Genomic DNA, 16686 nt, shown 5'->3' on the forward strand with positions numbered 1-16686 from the left:
GAGCTGTGAGGCTGCGGTGCTAACCACTGCGCCACTGTGCCGCCCACAGTCCACAAACTTGTATGTCCTCTGTTTCTCCTTGTCACCCCTTTCATAGTTCAGCATTTCTTTTAATCCTTTGCATTTCATTAATCTTTTTCTTTCTTTTCGGTCCTCTCTTTTTCCTTCATATTTTCCTTTCACTCATCTTTTCTATTGCATCACTTTCATAATTTCAGCAACTTGAGTTAGTATTTTCATTATTTTGCGCAGCTCTTTTTCAATTGTCAGTGAAATTCTAGAATTTCATTCATTTTCACTATTAGTTTCATTCTGGAGCCTTGCATTTTTCAAAGCAATTATTTATTTCTCTTTACTGTTCTTTCAACCCTTATATAACACAGCCAGGAAATATCAGAACAAGTTCATTTTCATGTTCTTTTCCCAATGTTTTGTTTTTCTTTTTCTTCTCTATATTAGCCTTGCTTCCATAATCTAGCCAGTAATGATAAGTTAACAAGTTGAATTTTGAGGCACTGCTAGGATCTATGACAGCTGATCTACTTGACAAATTGATCAGGTTAAAAGGAAAATGTCATAAATATTTGAAGATGAAGATACAAAAGCCATGATGAGAGTGTGGAGGAGTAGGATAGTTTTGGATTGCTCTGGAAGACAGCTGACAATGGGCCAAATAGCCTCCTTGTGTGCTGGAAATTTCTATACTTCTACCTATAAATCGTGATTTGATGACACCAAGGTTGGGTTTTAAAAGCTGTGGTTGGAGGAAGTAGAAGATTAAGGGGAGGTAAGGAGTTCACAGTTTTGAGGTTCTGCAAGAATAATAGATCCTGTGGTGAGTCTTAATATGAAAAGTGAAGACAACTAGGTTTTAAAACTGTTTTCAAAACATCTCTGTGACAAAGCACTCACCTGCAGATACTCCACATAGCAACATAATGAGCAATGTTGTTTGAATTCCATTCGAAGTCATGTTTAGAATACAATGCAGTAAGGTGTTCTGTATTACACAGTCCACTGAAGATACTTTTATCTTCTGATACAGCCAAAGTCGTCTATTGTAACTGGTAAGACTTTACCACAGTTCTCAGCAAGATAGAATGATTAAGACTTCTGATCTTCCTGCCTTCACAAACCTAAAAGGGAAAAATGTAGAGAATGTAAATGATTAGTTACATTTTATGATTCAAATGTGACTTTACTTAAACTCAAACAGACAATGTTCCCGTTAAGTTGTGCAGATGCGCAGCCCTGCAGTAGTCGGACAGGTACCGTGCAGGCCTTGTTCTAGGATAAATAACACGTGTGCGTGGTCTTGCAAAGAAATATAAAAGGAATTGTGCACTAAAACAAAAAGGGCTACACACAGCAACTGAATTTTAAAGGGAACATTGATCAGAGATCTTATGGACATTAGGGTACCAGGGTCATTTGAGACCTCAGGGAGTGGTCATCCTTGCCCTTTTGCGAGTCGCCCCAAGCCCAGGCAAGGGTCCCATAATCAGGATTACAAGCCTTGGTCAATGGCGGAGCCAGCGAATTTTCAAGACTAATACAAATATTCACTAATTTTCTAAATATTTCAATTCCGAGCAGAGGCCTTTAATTTCAAGCATTACAATTTTAGTCACTTCTGGAACAATAGAAGCAATAGACAGTATACGCCTACAAACTTCAACTATGGACAATATTAACAAAAAAAACGCATTCAACTAATAAGGAATAGATTTGTGTAATAACTCCAACCCAAAGACCCAAATGGAATGCATGAAAGGGAATAAAAAGCTGCAAAAATACATATGTGCAAGAAGTGACGGCAAATATGCGTTTGATGGACGTGCAAGATCTGTTTTTATCTGGTGTTTTCCAGAAAGAAAATTGGTCAGGTTAAAAGGAAAATGTCATAAATATTAGAAGATGAAGAAACAAAAGCCATGGTGATAGTGTGAAGGAGTAGGATAGTTTTGGAAGACAGCTGACAATGGGCCAAATGGCCTCGTGTGCTGGAAATTTCTATATTTCTATCTATTAATCGTGATTGATGACACCAAGGTTGGATTTTAAAAGCTGTGTTTGGAGGAAGTAGAAGATTAAGGGGAAGTAAGGAGAATGCTGGAAAGTAGCATGAGCTTCTGAAAGAATTCTAACCCCCCAATAGCTTCAGGATAGCAATCCAATGCACCCACACTGAGCAAAGGTGCAAGATTATAATCCACCACTCCTTTAGAGAGCTGAAAGAGAACCTGACCCCACTCTGCCCAACGTAGGACCACAAACACACACCAATAATACCCAATCCCCTGCCGAATGAGTTGAAGATCAACATCATCCTCTTCCTCATCTTTCCTCTTCCCTCCCTTTTATCCAAGTCACTGGTGTGATGGAATACTCTCCATTTGCTTGGATGGATACAGCTCCAACAACACTCAAGAAGCTCCACAGCATCCAAGACAAAGCAGCCCGCTTGATTGGCACCTCCTTCAACATTCACTCCCTCCACCACCGACACACAGTGGCAGCAGTGTGTACCATCTACAAGATGCACTGCAACAATCCACCAAGGCTCCTGCGACAACACCTTCCAAACCCGCATCCTCTACCACCTAGAAGGACAAGGGCAGCAATCGCAATGGGAACACCACCACCTGCAAATTTCCCTCCAAGCCACACACCATCCTGATCTGGAACTATATTGTCATTCCTTCACTATCCTGGAACTCCCTCTCGAACAGCACTGTGGTTGTAACTACACCACATGGACTTGCAATGGTTCAAGGTGGCGGCTCATGACCAGGTTCAAGGGCAATTAGGGATGGGCAATAAATGCTGGCCTTGCAAGCAACACTCAAATTCCAAGAACCAATAAAAAAAATCCCCTCTCCCTTTTATCCCCTCTCCTCCCTTTTAAACCCTCTTCTCATTTGTGTTCCTCACCGTACCGATCTACTGCTTTGCCCAAGTTTTTAGTCACCTGTCAGAACATCTACTTCTTTGATTCAGTATATTCCTGATTATTCACCTTGGAATGTTTTACTATGTTAAAGGCGCTATATAAAAACAAGCTGAGTTGTACCTCTCCCCTCCTTTCCCTCAACCCCTTCTGTTGTACTCTCATCATCCTATTTGCCCTGAAACTCCTCCCATTCTTCATGGGATTCAATTATCCCCACCCTCTAACCTTGCTTGATCCAAATATTGTAGCTGTTCTTGATTTAGATTATTGTTGAAATACAGCTTATCTCAATGCAATGTAAATATTGTCACCATAATTTAAGTTAGAATGAAGTTGCATTTATGTAGTATTTATCACATTATCTACAACACTGCACATTCAATGAATTATTTTTTGAAGAATAGTCACTGGTATGAAAGTAAACACTGCAGCCAAATGGAGCATCGCTGAGTTCCGGAGTTAATTTGTTTTTTATATTGCTTGTTGAGGGAGGAATATTGCCCAGCACACCAAGGAAAAAAAAAAGAGAATTTCCTGCTCATCTTCAAATAGTAGCAGGACAAATCAGCCCGCTTGATTGGCACCCCATCCACCACCTTCAACATTCACTCCCTCCACCACCGACACACAGTGGCAGTAGTGTGTACCATCTACAAGATGCACTGCAGCAACTCACCAAGGTTCCTTCAACTTCACCTTCCAAACCTGTGGCTTTAACACCTAGAAGGACAAGGGCAGCAGATTCAAGGGAACACCACCACCTGCAAGTTCCCCTCCAAGCCACACACCATCCTGACCTGGAGCTATATCGCCATTCCTTCACTGTCTCTGGATCAAAATATTGGAACTTCCTTCCTAACAGCACTGTGGATGTACCTGCATCACATGGACTGCAGCGGTTCAAGAAAGCTACTCACTACCACCTTCTCAAGGGTAATTAGGGATGGGCAATAAATGCTGGCCTAGCCAGTGACGCCCACATCCCGTGAAAGGAAAAAAATAGAATTTTCTGCTCTTCTTCAAATAGGAATATAGGATCATTTCCATCATTTTAAACCACTAGAACAGGAAGACACGGCACGGTTTTAACATTTCATCTTAAGGATGGTATCTCTAATATTGCAGCATTCCTTAAGAACTACATTGAGGTGTCAGCCTAGTTTATGTACCCAAGTCCTGGAACAGGGCTCCAATTCATACCTTTCAGACATGAGAAATGACAGTGCTACCAACTTAACCAAGTTGATGCTTTTTATGCCAAATCATGTATGTACAAGCTGAATACAACATGGAAAACATACCTTTGGCATGAATATTGGAATGCTCAATTAAAATGAACATTGAACATTTTGGTCAGAAATCTACACAGATCAGAAAAGCCCAAATTCAGCTTTTTGGTCTATTAGTTGATCTTAGCTGAAGCACCAGTTGGGATCCTATACTTGGCCTCAAGCTCTCACTCCTAAATCACTAACCAGTGACCTTCACTGTAACTTGCACACATACAGAACATGAGGTGAGAACAGGATTTGCCTCAGTTGCCCACCATGGCCAAATAATCTGCCAAAACTCATCATCTGGGTGAACTACCATTGGGATGACTTGTCCATGTGACTTTATCCTTGCAACAGTCAACACCTTCTTGGCAGGAGAGAGGAAAAATATAGAAATGGTTTAACAATGACCAAACAGAATCACTGGAGTATTAGAATAAAAATGTGAGGTTATCCACTTTGGTAGGAGAAACAGATGTGCAGGGTATTTCTTAAATGGTGAGAGATGAGAAAGTGTAGATGTACATAGGGACCCGGGTGTCCTTATCAATAAGTCACTGAAAGCTAACATGCAGGTGTAGCAAGCAATTAGGAAGGATAATGGTATGTTAGCCTTTATCGCAAGAGGATTTGAGTACAGGAGTGGCAAAGTCTTGCTTCAATTGTGTAGAACCTGGGTTAGACCGCACCTGGAGCACTGTGTCCAGTTTTGGTCCCCTTACCTTAAGAAGGATATTATTGCCATAGAGGGAGTGCAACGAAGGTTCACCAGAGACTTGTTCCTGAGATGGCGGGACAATCCCTATAAAGAGAGACTGGAGAAACTGGGCCTGTATTCGAGAGTTTCGAAGAATGAGAAGTAATCTCATTGAAACCTACAGAATACTTCAAGGGATAGACAGGATAGATGCAGCTAAGACGATTCCCCTGGTTGGGGAGTCTAGAACCAGGGGACACAATTTCAAAATAAGGGCAAAGCCACTTAGGACAGAGATGAGGAGAAATGTCTTTACTCAGAGGGTTGTGAATCTTTGGAATTCTCTACCCCAGAGGGCTGTGGAAGCTCAGTCATTGAGTATGTTTAAAGCAGAGATTGACAGATATCGAAATAAAAATAACATAAAGAGATATGGGGATAGTGTGGGGAAACGGCATTGAAGTGGATGATCAGCCATGGTCATACGGAATGGCAGAGCAGGCTCGATGGACTGAATGGCCTACTCCTGCTCCTATGTTTCTACGAATCATCCCAATGCAACAAACTAATAGCAATAAAAATTTAAGCATATTTGTCATGAACTTAGCCATACTGCTATCTAGAATTTTGCAATTTATTTGCTGTTGAGAACAGATCACAGCTGTGCCCTCCCCCAAGTTTCATTGCAGGCAAGAGTGTAAAAATGTAAAATTACTAGTAATTCAGCCCATTAAATGAGCATTAATAAAAAAATTAAGTTCACCAAGAACAATCCAGAACTGTAACCTCAAAAGGTTCAGTACCAGTTGATACAAACCTAAATCTTGGCTCTTTTATTACTTAAAATTATTCATAATTATTTTGTCAAAAGGTCTAATTGTATTGTTCATTCAATATCTAATTCAAAGAAGCAAATAAGAAAAGCGTCCTCTAAATTAAACATCTACCTCTGATGTTTAACATTTTACTAATGAAGTAAAAATATTAGTTTTCAACTGAAGCACTGTGGCAATGAAATGAAGAAAACCAGTTGCTCAAAGGAGACAGAAGTAACTAGTTGGCCCAGGGAGAAAGGAATGATTTGAGGTATTTCCTACTGCAATATATAAGAATGCAAATGATAATACTAAAATGTACATTTTGTATACAAAACTGCAATTTAGTTATATAATGGTAAATACTCCACCTGGGTTATGTCCGGTTATTAATTATAGGAATATTACTTACCTCTCATTGGTTACTAAAAACAACTGTTCCTGAATTTTTTATTAATTTTTGGTAAACTGTGATATTCAGTAGCCAAAAAATAAAGCTACTGTTCTAGATAGATAGAAAGGTAGATATACAGACAGACGGACAGAGACACACGGTCAGATCATGCATTAAATTAATTTTTACCTTTATTGGGTAGGGTTATGTTTCTACTACAAAATCTTTGGATGGTCGTGCCAAATATACTACATCTAATCTACTACACATTTTCTGTATCATTCCATCATCTAAAAACTATTTTCTACTATGAAGGACAAATTTGAAATTCCTTATTGTTCGTTTGAAAAACAGAGACTTTAAAGTTTGGTTCACTACAGAACACTGGAAAAGGAAACCAAAGTCAACATGCAGATCAAAACAAACAAAAATTTTATAAAACATTGTGTGCAATCGCACTTTATTTTCTCCAGATCTGACGCTAACCCACAGCTGCCACTGAACTAATTTGAAACATATGTCAAACCATTAAAAACAAAAAACACAGGTCTGTACCCCTGATGTGCTGTTACATCATGACTAAGAGTGCGAGTAGCAATTTCTTAAAAGGGAAAGTCCACTGACCAACATTTCAAAAGCCAGAACTATTTTACTGGAAGCACTCTTTTTTGTGAATACTATTGATTTTAATAAAAATACATATGAATCCTACAACTTAAACAAAAACACAATAATAAACTCGATGTTTCTAGTTATAACAATCCTTTTGCAAACAAACTTTTAAAAAAATTGCTGTTTGCAGAAAGAACTTTTCAAATTTATACACTAAACAGAACAGCAGTCAGCAAGGAGGAATTTTTCTGCAGATAAAATGACTTTATACATTGCACGCAAGCTGCTGATGTGGTAACACGCAAAGTTATCATTGCAAATGCTCATACCAATTTCACCAGTGTCACTCAAAATTTCCAACCAGAAGTATTGTTCCATCATTTTCACTACCAGCAGATGGCACCCAGAGCACTGTAACCACTGACCAGTTTAAGTATAGCATTGAAAAAAAGGCAATGTCTTCATGCAAAGACGTTTAGTCGATTTTGTTGATACAGGAAGATGAACCAGAACAGTCCTGTAGCATTTTGCATCAATGACATGATAGTAAATTTATATCAATGTTTTAACTGTAAAGCAAAGGCTTCATTGAATCCTTTTACCAAGATGGTGCCCTTTTAAGATCATCTCAAAGAGCCAAGCAAGAGGTATCCTGTGTACCTTCAAGTGAGCAGCTGGCTGAGTACTGGCAAACGTATGACATATGATAACAACCCAATCCTTATTTTCACACATAGGCATAAAATCCAAATTCAGCATATTCCTCTTTTTAATTACACCCACTCACCTCAGTTTTATGGACCATCACAAATTGAAGCTGTTTTAGGTGCAGACATGAAAATGGTAGAATAACTGACTCCCAATCACACTGTACTTTTCCCAGCTTACATTAAATGACATCCTAGGGACAGCAGCTTTGCTTATATCCACGTGCAAGTTTTCTTTACACTGACCTTAGTACTATCCACATTGCTGTGCAGTTGACAGTATTACTGTTCTACCAGCTGCACATCACAAACCACAGACACTACCGTGAAGGCAGTAGCTGCAGTACAACTACAGGCCACAACTCTCCTTAGTTTACAGCTGATCTAATTTGTATTACTGCATGGAGCAGTTCCAACAAATATGCTTTTGGTACTTGAAATCTATTACATGTAGTGCTACAAAGCAGCAACCCAACAAATATTCACAAAGCCATTTTAATCCTTTTCTAAAGCACTTCAGTAATCGTGTGCCAGAATGATAATGAGACAATATTGTTTCCTATAGGCGCATGCTTCTGTCCTCCATAGCAAGGTCCTATGCTGCATCATTCTTTCTCTCTCCCCGTCAGGCTCTGATCCCACACAGCATCATCACACTCTCAGGTTTTGGTCAGATTAAGCATGATTAATCTCTCTCGCTCTCAAGATCTAATTTCACCATCTTCCTTTCTGCACAACCCTCTCTTGCAGGCTAAGTCCCACCCAGCAGTCTCTCTGAAGCAACAGAACTCCTACATTGAGCATGAGACCAGGTGGATTACAGTATCTCACACTGTTTTGTCTTTAGAATTGTGGCAGATTAATTGTAGCTCGTGCAATGCCAACTTTCTCAACATTTACTAAGAGTCCAGATGATCTGCTGGATCTTAATATATCTTACCACATGGACTGCAGCAGTTCAAGGCAGTCCCTCACCACCACCTTCTCAATTAGGGATGAGCAACAAATGCTTGCCTTGTCAGCAACACTCACATCCCATTGAACTTTTAAAAACTTAGTCCTTTTCAAAGATTAAAAGTTTCACGAGCCATTACATGTCATTGAGCAAGGGTTCTGCACATGTGTTTAAGTGTGTATGTGTAGAAAACTTCACTTTGTGAGAGTCTTCACTGGGTGGTTGCTGAATCCCCCACTATCAACATCCTGGGGGTCACCACTGACCAGAAACTGAACTGGACCAGCCACATAAATACTGTGGCTACAAGAGCAGGTCAGAGGCTGGGAATTCTGTGGTGGGTAACTCACCTCCTGTCTCCCCAATGCCTGTCCACCATCTACAAGGCACAAGTCAGGAGTGTGATGGAATACTCTCCACTTGCCTGGATTGGTGCAGCTCCAACAACACTCAAGAAGCTCGACACCATCCAGGACAAAGCAGCCCGCTTGATCAGCACCCCATCCACCACCTTCAACATTCACTCCCTCCACCACCGACGCACAGTGGCAGCAGTGTGTACCATATACAAGATGCACTGCAGCAACTCATCAAGGCACCTTCGACACCACCTTCCAAACCCGCAATCTCTACCATCTAGAAGGGCAGCAGGTCCATGGGAACACCACCACCTGCAAGTTCCCCTCCAACCCACACACCATCCTGACTTGGAACTATATCGCCGTTCCTTCACTGTCGCTGGGTCAAAATCCTGGAACTCCCTTCCTACACCCCAAGGACTGCAGCGGTTCAAGAAGACAGCTCATTACCACCTTCTCAAGGGTGACAAGGGATTCAATAAATGCTGGCCAAGCCAGCAACGTCCACATCCCATGAACGAATAAAAGTCATAAGGCCATGTGTTCAATCCCACTCCAGAAACTTGAGCACAAAGTCCAGGCTGACACTCCAGTGCAGAACTGGAGGGAATGCTGCACTGTGGGAGGTACTGTCTTTAGGATGAGTCAATAAACTGAGGTCCTGCCTGCTCCTTCAGATGTGTTCTCCCAGTGTCCTGGTCTATATTTATACCTCAACCAACTTCATTTAAGCAGAGTATCTGGTCATTATCTCTTAGCTGTTTGTGGGAGCTTGCTGTGCGCTAATTGGCTAACCCATTTTCTACATTGTAAGTGACGACACTTCAAAAAGTATTTAATTGCCTGAGAAGCGCTTTGGAACATGTTAAAGGGACCACGTAAATTCTGGTATAATTTTAGACAGCATGGCACAGTATAACTCGTCACCGCTTGCTTGCATTTCAATTGAAAAATCATATAGATATAAATAGGTAGAATATGACTATGCCATCTGTCTCTACTGCTGCCAAGGTTCCTCCTCCATCTATTGCTTAGTTTCATCATTGCCATGTCTCTCCAGATCGGATATTATTAGTGACATTAGGGCTGTTTGACCATTTCAGAACTTGCAGCACAACTTTTTAAAAAGATAAACTCACCACCTGTAATTTAAGAGAAAACAGCAATTCTCATTCACGATATTCCAGTCAGTAACACAAATTGATTCCGAACAATCACAGATTTCCTATCTGATGCACTTAATTTCAATTCATGCTTATAGGACATATAAAGCCCAATATTACGACTATAACCCTAATATACATTAACATAATGACTGCCATCGTTTTAGCTGTGCTATGAAAATTCAAAGCAAGCGACAACCCATCATCCGCTACTCCATGTGTCCGGATCCCTAAACTGATACTACATGACTCCTAATTCCCGCAGCTTAATATCCTGAAAATCGATAAATTAACTTGTTTCTTAAAGATAATATTTTCTGTTTAACCCCTCAATTGTTATTGCATAACAGTCCCAACTTAAAAATCATGTAGAAGAAAATCATTCGGGAAACTGCACTCCTACGTAACTGAAAGAAGACAAAAAGTTGCTTTTCCAAAAATAAAATTGTATCAGGAGCCACCTGCAACAATAACTTACAGGGCCGAAATTACGACCTGACAAGTATATCCATGCAAAAAGTGCTGGAAGATCAAATACACCCACATAGGAATACTATTTTACGCACTATTTTCCTCTACGATGTTCAGCTTTCAGCTCGTATGCCTCACAACCAATGCTTAAAAACTTGCCACTGCAAATAAAAAAATGCAACGGATTTCATTCGATTCTCTTACAAATGCGAACGTTGGGAGATGAGCCAAGTGAAGAATACAACTCGCCAAAACCACCAAAAAACTCAGTGGCACCCATGTAAAAATAAACTGCAACATGTCCACACACACATATTCTTTGCAGATTGTTAGTGCTCTGAAAACAATTGGTTCTGCAGCTTTTTTGCACTCTGCAGACCAGTTCAGATCCAGTCTCTCCATCTGCTAAAAGTTGACGGACCATGTTCGTACCTCGAGCTGTCAAAGGGACACCGGACGCAGCGGAAAACACTCTCACAGGCCCGAGTTTGAAGCCCACGATTTAACTCTTCAACTCTGGTATCGGAGAGTTTTTCTGGGCTGGTGTGGGTGCGGTGTCCCGTCCCGACACACGGCGTGATTTTGTCAGCTCCCCGGCAGCGACACTCACTACTGGACTGGGAACTCACCGACTCAGCTATAACCTCCCGCTCCGACTCTGTACCAAGCAACGCTAAATCCGCCAGTGCGCATGCTTCGCTACCCGCTCGCGGGCGACGCAGCCCCGCCCCCTCCCTCCGACCCACGCCCCGCCCCCAATCCCCACCCCGAGCGGCTGCGTGACTACAGCCAGGCCACTGATTGGGCGATGCGACTGCAGAGGGCGGGCCCGAGCGCGCGCCGCTGTGCCAGTTTTTTTCCCTTCTGTGTTGGAATTTGGAACGCGGTGTTGCAGAATCGAACCCCGGGACAATTTTAGCCAAGAGGGAGCTTTGAAGTTAATATTTTATATGATATATTAAAGGGGGAAAACGGAGTTTGGGGTTAAGCAATGAGTTCGGTCGGAGATGAGAAAGGAAGGGGAGGCGAGGGAAATAGCCACAGGAAAAGGGCTGGAGAGAATACTTGGTAAACAAACCCCAAGGAGTGAAATATCTGCAGCTGATATGCTTGCTCTCTCTGTTGTGAGAACTTGTTCCGTCCTGTAGCAAAGGCACGAAATGTGAGCTCCTTGAAGCGTGTACCTAAGGAGTGATGTTCTTGTCAGTGTTGGGGGGGGTTTCCCACTGCACATTTGGTATATCCATAAAGTCAGTAATTATCAGTCGGCAAGAAACTTGCACCGGTATTGTGCTGTGCTCAAATCTCAGTGAAGCAGCACTTGGAAATAATTAAGTACGTTAGCATTTTTTAAGTGCAGAAATTTTTTTTATTTCTAAAATATACTTTATTCGTAAAAAATACATTACCAAACAGTTTCAAACAGCACAAAAGACATCTTGGACCGCAATATGATTGCTTAAGCAAAACGTAATCTAACAGACTTCTCAACGGCCCCACATTGATGTAAGACTGGCACATTTTGATTTTAAAATATCGCCTGTATGTCCCACTTGAAAATAAAAACTCCGCGGGGGAATATTTCGCCGTTATCTTTTCGTGCATTTTCATACACGCATTTAAGTTTGTAATGAGCAGGAAATCTACTAACCACAAAAGACATCTTGGACCGCAAGAAGATTGCTTAAGCAAAACGTAATCTAACAGACTTCTCAACGGCCCCACATTGATGTAAGACTGGCTCATTTTGATTGTAAAATATCGCCTGTATGTCCCACTTGAAAATAAAAACTCCGCGGGGGAATATTTCGCCGTTATCTTTTCGAGCATCTTCATACACGCATTTGAGTTTGTAATGAGCAGGAAATCTTTCTGCATTAAATTTTATTGTTCTGCCCATTTTAATATTTTGTTCAACTCATTCTGTTATTTCTGAGCTCCCAGTCCACTGCCACTTCCAGTTTGGTGTTATCTTCAAATTTGACCAATTTGCATTGAGTTTCTGAATCCAGGTCGTTGATTTAAATTAGAAACAGTGGTTCCAACCCTGGTCCCTTGCCACCACACTCGTTACTCACCTCTCCCACCCTGAAATAATTTCTCGAACAAGTACCTGTTGTTTTCCACACCTTTCAGCCAATTTCCTATCCATTTCTAAAATTTATCTTGAACACCAGAGCTTTGAGCGTAACTAATTGCCTTCTCTGTGTAACTTTGTCAAATGTTTTATAGAAATCCATGTATATCACATCATAGAGATTTCCAAAATCCACTTTAGTTGCCATTTCTTTGAAACCAAGGAGGTTCGTTAGTCAGGATCTTCTGCTTCTGAATCCACAATAACTGTTTACTGGGTTAGGATAATCTTTGTTTACACTTGATAATTGATCCTATTCTGTTACACAGAATTAAAATGAAATCAATGGGTCTGTAGCTTCCTGTGTCTCTTTTGTTACATCTTTTAATATGGGCTATTACATTAGCCTATTTCCAATCTATTGACGCCTGCCCAGTGACTCCCCCATAAGGTTTATTAAGGGCATATAAATCTGCTCTAAATGTACCATCTATTCCTGAAAATTTATTTCTTTTGAACCATTTTTTGCTAATCTAAGATTTTCATCTCATTTATAAAATGTTGTCTCTAGGGAGGGCATGTTACTCATGTCTTCTGTTGTGAATACAGGGAGAAAGTAGTCAGACCTGGCTGAGAAGGTTGTACATTCAAGTCGCACTCCAGAGACCTGAGGCTGACATTCCAATGCAATACTGAGGGAGTACTGCACTGTTGTCTGTCCGATGAAAGTTTAATTGGAGAATCCATCTGCCCTCTTGGGTGGAAGTAAAGCAACTATGACACTATTACCAAGCAGATAATTGGTCATTATCGCATTGTTGTTTGTGGGATCTTGCTGTGCGCAAATAGGTTGTCACGTTTCCTACATTACAACAGTCCCCACACTTTTAAAGTACTTTATTGATTACAAAGCGGCTTGGGATGTCCTGAGGTCACGAAAGGCGCTGTATAAATGCAAGTTTTTCTTTCTTTTAATAGTATCAGTCATCCTCTGTTTCAAGTCCATAAAAATCATTTATGGTTCTTGCGTCTTCTGTTACTGCTGAAGTACTGAAAGTACTGCAGTACCATTATGTTTTGCCTCTACAACTATTGTTTAGACCTCTGCCCCTCTAATCCTGGCGACACTGGAAACAACGCTGCTGACGGGATACAAGTGCATTATCCTGACATTCTGGGGTTTGGGCCTTCCATTTAGCCAAAGTACTGCTGCATTTAAAATGTAGGGCTCCACGAGGACTCAGGTACAAAATTAAAACTTATATATCCAAGCAGATATTTTTTAAAGATCAAATTGGCAAAGAAATATCTAACAAAGAAAGTACCCTCTGGAACCACCCGACCCCACCCCTTGTCGATTAAGCACTGAAAGAGAATTTCCAGATTCAGCTTTCTTAGCTGATCTGTACAACTCTGAGTTGATTACCCAATGGGGCATTCTTTGAGCCTTTACAATAATGCTGGGTGTTTTCTTAGAACTGTGGAAAATAATCCAAGATTAAAGCAAAATACTGCAGATGCTGGAAATCTGAAATAAAAATAGAAAGTGCTGGACCTGCTGAGTATTTCCAGCACTTTCTGTTTTTATTTCCAAATAATCCAAGGTTGGTCTCACCAGTGATTTATGGAGTGCCTGTACAACCTTGTTAAACTTGAGCTATATACTTTACATTCTAACACTGATAGTTGCTGGCATGCTTTTCAACATCTGGTTAAGGAGGACGCTGAGTATTTTCCTCCAATTTCTTAACTTTTAGTTGAAATAGGAGTGACTATGAAATGAGCGTTAAAGAAGTACGTTAAAGAATCCATTCTTCCCAAAAACTAAGAAAAGGCATACATATTGGCACAACACACGCTGTTTTTGATTGAATTTTTGATGTCCCTACAACATAGTGACCAGAGCAAATCGCACCTCAAATATTAAGTGGAAGGGGGTGGGGTGGGGTGTAGGAAGAAAGAGAGAGAAGGGGAGTCGGTGGCGCAGCCGGAGCACAGCATACAGTTTAACCGCTTTGATGGTTAAAAACAAATATCCCAAGTCACGTGGCGAACGTTGAAATTAAGAGCAGAAGACTGTTTAGCTGATTTGTCTAAAAGTATTCTTTCCTGGGCAATTCATGAATGCGATAGTGGCCTCACCACATGAAAAATGTTCAGAATACATCTAGCACCACACTGCGTTTTGGAATTGAACTCGGGGTTGTTATTGGCTTTTCAGGTTAATTAACAGTTGACATTTAGAAAGTGTACTAACCGCAAACGGTTGTACCTTTTCAGTCTTGGTTTTAAGTAAGTTGCGCCAAAAATTTTCGAATACGATGTAGATTTAACACGCATCGTTAAATGAAATACATACTTTATCCGTGAGGGAAATATTTATTGAAATCAAAAGTGCACTGCAAGTCCAGAGATCTTTGAAAGTTCTTCACACTGAAAGTTGTTAGCAATTTTTTCTATCTCTCCAAAGTACGTTCACTCTCACAAAAAGGAAGCGATTTAGTTCTGTTTTGCATCCGCAAGAATTGAATTGTTGAACGTGTTTCCGAAATTAACCAAGGAAGCAACGCGCGCCCAGACAAACCATATACAAGTGAACAAAACACACATTGAGAACAGTTACAAGAAGGATCAATACATTATTTTAACAACATGCACTGTCTAAACTAATGGAAAACATCAACTAAAATGATCTCGGGCTGTACACGTTCACATTGTATAGTTTTCCTAACTTGCTTGCCGAGTGTTTCGGTTAAAAAAGAAAAATCCTGGATTTCTGAGAATTATAAACGTGGTTACAGGATCTTCCTTCAGTAGTGTTAAGTAATATTTAACATTATTAATGTAACTTGAATAAGTTCACATGCATATTTTACGATTTAATACAGAAAATCAAACCGATAATAAAAAGCAAAACAAATATACATAGCCATAAATCATGATTTTAAAATCACTGGAACTAATGCCCCAACAATTAAGTTTGTCGCTATATTAGTTTTTAAAAAAATATTAATTACCTATAAACAGTTGTGAAATCCGGGTTCCGGTTGCAGCTATTGAGCGTATATTTATGTTATAAATTTTAAGCAGCTCTTTATACAAGAGCTGCTAGAAGAAAAAAAATTCCACAGTTGATGTCACTTGGTGGTTTGGACAAATCAGTGCAATCAAACAACATTACACCGGACTGTTGAGATATGGGGGCGTGGGTGGGGTAGAGGGTCTTTAAGAGAGCTTGTTGGACTAGTGTTTAGCTGCCATCTGCTGGAAAACAAACGCCATGTAACACCAGTTTTTTGCTGGATAGTTACCATCCACTGACGCACATAGAAAAAGGCGCTAACTATTTGAAGAACCCCGGCCGAATTTTGTTTGTGTCCGCGATGAAGATTTTCCACCAACTGGCTCGAAAAATATAATTGATTGATAAATAATCTATCCAAACTCAGCGAACGCCACTAGTGTGAAGAGTACTTCCGTTGTAAAAGAAAACGTTTATTAATGTCAATATTTATGTTGTTATTTTTATAGTTGCATTTCTTGTTTTGTGGCATTACCAAACGTACATATTTGGGAACGAAAAGACAATTATTGTTTTGCCACCATTAAAATGTAAATATTATAGATATTACAATTGCTAAGAATGTACTGTTAATTAATATTTTGTTCGTAATCCATAATTTAATTTGCTAATTTCATTAATACTGCGAAATAATACCACAAAACAAGCATCAGTTTATGAATATTGATATTGATATGATGATAAAGGTTTTCCTTTACAACAATAACATACCTTTAAGCTAATCATATTTGTTGGAGGTCTGTTTTATTTTTAAGGTGAGGGAAAAGTGGAAATAGGAATAAATGTTTTTGCATGTATATAAGTGAGAGGTAGAACAATGCATGCATTTGTTTCATACTGAATCCGTTTTTCATGCTTCTGCTGCTGCAAAAATCCTTAAGGAGGAAAGTATGGCAATAAATTGAATTCACTATGGAACACTATTCTTACAATTAAAATAAAACCTTGCATTAATATACTGTATCCCCCTTACAGTCAAAGAGGCATAATGGGACAAATAGCTATCAAGCCACAGAAGGAGGTATTAGCACATGTGAGCGAAAGTTTGGTCAAGGAGGTGGATTTTAAGGAGGGTCATAAAGGAAGAAATGGAGGTGGTGAGGTATAGCAGGTGGAATTCCAGAGTG

General features: G+C 40.0%; 1 protein-coding gene across 5 annotated transcripts in view; it reads right to left on the minus strand.

The window, feature by feature from the left end:
• tgfbr3 (transforming growth factor, beta receptor III) overlaps positions 1-15627 on the minus strand; it is a 234838-nt gene extending 219211 nt beyond the window's left edge. For 3 of the 5 annotated variants that reach the window (XM_068036764.1, XM_068036765.1, XM_068036761.1), the window contains exons 1-2: positions 10833-11023; positions 913-1136 (exon numbers count right to left, since the gene is read on the minus strand). In XM_068036764.1, coding sequence (XP_067892865.1) covers positions 913-973 — 61 coding nt within the window. In that variant the 5' untranslated portion in view covers positions 974-1136; positions 10833-11023. The other 2 variants (XM_068036762.1, XM_068036763.1) reach the window with 2 other exon arrangements.
• Between the last annotated feature and the right edge of the window lie 1059 nt (positions 15628-16686).

This window comes from Heterodontus francisci, chromosome 8 (assembly GCF_036365525.1).
Source record: "Heterodontus francisci isolate sHetFra1 chromosome 8, sHetFra1.hap1, whole genome shotgun sequence".
Lineage (NCBI taxonomy): Eukaryota > Metazoa > Chordata > Chondrichthyes > Heterodontiformes > Heterodontidae > Heterodontus > Heterodontus francisci.